The 4802-nt window shown below is 38.9% G+C and overlaps 1 protein-coding gene across 2 annotated transcripts in view; it reads right to left on the bottom strand.

Annotated features, from left to right (window-relative positions):
* The window catches only part of LOC138010491 (ATP-dependent DNA helicase RecQ-like), a 4028-nt gene extending 1970 nt beyond the window's left edge, over positions 1-2058 (bottom strand). For both annotated transcript variants that reach the window (XR_011124481.1, XM_068857474.1), the window contains exons 1-2: positions 1583-2058; positions 1-1220 (exon numbers count right to left, since the gene is read on the bottom strand). The exon at positions 1-1220 is cut by the window's left edge. Coding sequence is in view for 1 of the 2 variants with exons in the window: in XM_068857474.1 (XP_068713575.1) it covers positions 632-1220; positions 1583-2043 (1050 nt within the window). In the remaining variant the exon portion in view is untranslated. The remainder of the gene's footprint in view (positions 1221-1582) is intronic.
* Between the last annotated feature and the right edge of the window lie 2744 nt (positions 2059-4802).

The following is a 4802-nucleotide window of genomic DNA, read 5'->3' as shown; positions in this document are numbered from 1 at the left end:
CTTCCAGCTGATCGGTAAGAGAGATTCTGAAAAGTTCATCTTGTGAAATGTCAATGTCCTCAAACTGTTCTTGGATAATTTCCATAATGTCTCTGGCTAAAGGTAGTGATACAATGTGATGGTTTTCAATAAGATATTCTGCAGTAAAGATGTGTTGAACATCATGAACAATCTCTTTGATCACATTATCTGAAAAACCATGAGTCATCAGTTTGTTCCCCAGAATAGAAAATGTAACATTTCCATCCAAGTTGTCCTGTAGTTCTTTTAACGCAGACTCGAAGTCAGCAATATCAGTACCATTGATAATTCGTTCTCCCTGAGTCATTGTTTCTTGAGAATCGACACTTTCAAAAACAGGAAGGCTGACTGCACAATTTTCACCAGAACATTGACATGCCTGGTGGCAATTGCTACAGCAGTTGTGGCCTTCGTTTAGAGGTTTCACTGTGCTGTCAAAAGTCTTAAGAAATGCTACACGGTAGCAAGATGTTACTTTCAGACTTTCCTTGAAATTTTTGTCACAGAGACGCAGTTGCTGGCCATGATAATATAAAACATTAAAGGCAGCCTTTCCATCTCTTCCTGCTCTTCCAGCCTCTTGCAGATGAGTTCTTAAATCAGGTGCAGGTCAATAATGAATTATGTACCTCACATCCTTAAAGTTCACACCAAGACTCAATGCAGAAGTCGCCAACACAATCCTGATGGGGCCATCATTCAGCTTCAATGACTTGTTAACCCTCACTTTAGACTCTTCGGGGCTGTTGCTATGATACACTGCAATGAGACACTTCAATGGAGATTTTTCTTGATCCACATAGGCTGCACTACCCAATTTTGCCAAAAGGTAGCTCAAAACAGTAGAGATGTCAGTTATGCTTCTGCAAAAAATAATTGTTTTTGAGGTACTCTGCTGTTGAGTAGCTATCTTGGCCACCAACCAATTAAAACACTGCAGTCCTTTCTTGATTTTCTGTACAGAAAATCTGATGTTCTCATTGTTAATGGATACGTCTACTATCTCAGGTGCTTGCATTCCAAGCAGTTTTATCAAGTTGACACGGCTTTTCAATTCCACAGTCGCAGTTAGGGCAAGGACTGGTGTACCAGGCTTCAGAAATGACCTGAGGGTGCTCAGCTCCCCATACGCTGCTCTAAAAGCTTTTTTTTCTGTGAGACGACTTTCCCCTTGAAAACAAGAGAAGAAGGCTTGGTTACTGAAAAAAACCGATAGATTAATGGTAGAGCTTACATGACAGTGCAGGGAATCAGATAGTGAGAATACTCCTTCTAATATCTGACGAGCATTCAGAGAATAGTACAAAAATGGGTAAAAATTCATTGTCAAAATTAACCCTCGACATGCTATTATTAACGTTTACAATTGCCTCATATCGCTCCCTTTTCACCAAAAAAAAGCGGGTTTTGGTACATGCAACTAACGTAATGACTCAATTATCCACATTAAAGCTTAGCAGGTATTGCCATCTCGATGTTATGATTTACCAATACCGATCTTGGCAAGGGCAAGTCTCAGACATTGCCAATCAAAACTTAACATAACTGCAGGAAAACTCACCAAGTTTGAGATACGTGGGCTTCATCAACAACGAGAAGTTCGACAGTTCCCATCAACTTAGATTTCTTGAATTTGTCCAACCACTCTTTTTTTAACAACATCTCAGCACTTCCGAATATCAGGCTGTATTCTCCGCGCAAAATCTTCAAGTCTTCTTGTTCACTGATTCCCACTTCTGATGCTGGTATTCCAAGATCATTTAGTTCTTCCATTTGCTCGTTAGAGATCGCTTTTAAAGCACTAACAACAAGCACGTGGGCTCCCTTGCAATTCATCGTTTCAAAGACGGAGGGAAAAAGTTGATAAATCAAGCTTTTTCCAAAGCCAGTGGGAAGTAATCCAAGTACATCCTTTCTTTTTAACAATAGTTCGATGCACTTCTTTTGTTTCTCCTTAACATCCGGCACATTCGGAAATAAACGGAGGGATTCCCGAATAGCTTCATCCACAGAGACCGCCATGTTGAATTTGAGAAATGTTCGAGGATCACGTGATGTCAAATAACCAATTGGGTAGCCGCGTTCATATATGAACGCCAGAACAGCTTGAACAATGGTATGCGGACAGGCGGGATTTTTTAGCACTCCTCCCCTCGCGCGCCACTTGCGCTTCGCGCTCGCCTCGCGTTCGCCTCGCTTTCGCCTCTGTTTACGCAAAAAATCACGCCTGTTCTGCAGGCTAAATAATTATAGTCGTAATATCATGAGTAACAACCTTAATTCCACATAAAGAACACAAGTAATTATCACTGACAATCTTCAACTGACAAATTAAACTTTATATATAACCACTAAACTATTTTCTTAGTAATTAAAGAACTTCAAATACTAGCTTTCGTGTAGCTGAATATGTATTTTTCCACAAACCTCCTTAAGGTCATGTGAATTCAGTCTTGATAATTTACTGAATACTGGTCCAGACTTGAAACTGCAGTCACTTGACACAATCACTTGCCGTGCACGTTGATCAGCGATTTTAACATCTCCAGGTTTTAGTGTAAATGGTGCAGAGGGAAGCTTGCGTGGTGTAGATGAGGACTTCACCCTTCCTTTCTTTCCTTTTCCAAGAGCCTTCTTTCCATGCAAAATTGTTCTGGATCGTTCTGCAACATTCTTGTCTGATACAAGATCTGTGTCTTCATTAGCTTCCTTTTCAATCCAGCATTCTGGGAACCGGTTGAATGACTTTTCTGCATTTCTCACAGACACAGAGTCTTCAGGTTCCTTTCCAGTGATTAAATACAAAATATGCTTCATGCAAACAGCAAGAGTGTGCATGGCATCTGGCACAACATCTGTTACGCGGTCAAAATTTAGCAACTTTGTCGCAAAAATGTATTCACCACTGCAACCACTTGCAGATGCGATGCTCTTTGCCTGCATCTGGTTTTTTGCATTAGCATATGCTTTGTGATAGTTAAGGTCTTCATTAAATTTTCTAGCTGGTGGCTCTGCTCTATTTTCTCTTGTCTTTTCTGGAAAGTTGACTATATCTTTCCTCATTTCATTCTCTGGTGCTAGATACTTCCGGTTTCCAAGATAGATTATCTTCTTCAGATGAGAACAATACATTCCCTTCACTTGACACCACGAACAACCACGATATGAGCCAGTTCCTGTCATGTGAAACACCTTGCCAATTCCTTGTTAGTCAAGAACATGAAGAAGGATACCAACTTTTATTGGGAATGATTCTTTCCTATAAGCATCATACATTTTCATGTCTGTAAGACACAATAACTCATCCACAAGGATTTCAAGGTATGGGTCAAGGTGGTAAGGCTCCTTGCCATCCTCTTGAGCTGGGATGATGCCCACAAGAAGTAAATTGGAAAAAAGATTCCTGATGCTTCGAGGAAGGTTTAGTTGCCCAAGGACTATTGGCCACATGGAGTTGTTAGTTTTGTTTTTGCTCCAAGGATTTAAGCCATCCAGACAAAGGCTGAGGGATAATCCTCGAGGATCTCCTTGACATGTACCGTCTTGGCTGTAGGCTTTTTTCCACAAGGGTGAATCATGGATATCTCGAAGTAAAGTGTTCCTGTTTTCGTCGGACATGTTCTCCTGATGACTTTGAAGAGCTTCAGCTATGCTTGCTGTTCCATAACTTCTTACTAACCTTGGACACAATGGTAGATAGACAAATGTTCTCTTGGGTAAATGACTGTTGCTTTTGAATCTATCCTCAATACATTTGGGGCATTTTGCAGCATTCTTATATTCTTTCCTGAATATGATGCAATCATTTGGACACACATGGTAAGTGATTTCTGGAATCAAGAATGGCTTGATGACCTGGTGTGCTTCCTGGTATGACGAAGGAAGCAAGTTCCCTTGTGGCAGTATATAGTTGTGCAAGTAATGCAAGTTCTCAGAGAATGCTTGTTTACTTAAAGACGGATGAGATGTGAACCAATCAAACATGTGCACAAGGGCCTCTACCACACTTATTTTAGCACCAGGATAAAGGAGGGGACTCTGCTTCATACCATTTTGTTGCCTCAATGGATTCAAATAGACTTCGTTGAAGAAGTGCATAGAAACATCAAAAGGGTCTTTGTCAGGTTCCTGAAACATTATAAAGAATGTCAACATTGGAACTTAGGAAAAGCTGATATCTTTGCTCTTAGTTTGTCATCAACAACAGCACAATGTTTTCCCTGAGTAAATTTCAAAACAAAATTATTATCACTTATTCCAAGTAGTATAAAATTAATAAGTAATCTTTAAAAAAATTATCTGAGTAGACATCAACTAGAAAATTATTACAACTAATTCAAAAGCAGCCTTTATGTCCATTTAATAATAATAATAATAATAATAATAATAATAATTATTATTATTATTATTATTATTATTATTATACATTCATATAGTGCCCTTTTGCAAGGGTCCAAAGGTGCTTTTTACAGAATCAAAGTTTAAAAGTAAAAAAAAAAAGGAATTACTAGAAGCGACTCATTTCCATGACGATAGCCACCTAATAAGTAAAATATTTTATGAAGCTGCGTTCCTGAAAAGGGTGTACAAAAGATTGCATATAACAATATTATAAGATCTTATATTATGCCTTCAATACTGATGGTTCGACAATGTATGTAAGATATAGCAGAGGGATCCACAAAAAACAATAGGTCAAAATAACAACTCTCATAAAGCAACACATGTATAGTAAAAAGCAGGCACTAACCGTGTTATGATCCAGTCCTTCTGTTTCAGAC

Source organism: Montipora foliosa, chromosome 7, assembly GCF_036669935.1.
Source record: "Montipora foliosa isolate CH-2021 chromosome 7, ASM3666993v2, whole genome shotgun sequence".
NCBI classification, from domain to species: domain Eukaryota; kingdom Metazoa; phylum Cnidaria; class Anthozoa; order Scleractinia; family Acroporidae; genus Montipora; species Montipora foliosa.
The sequence above is the reverse complement of the archived record's forward strand: the minus strand, read 5'-3'. Positions and strand labels throughout refer to the sequence as shown.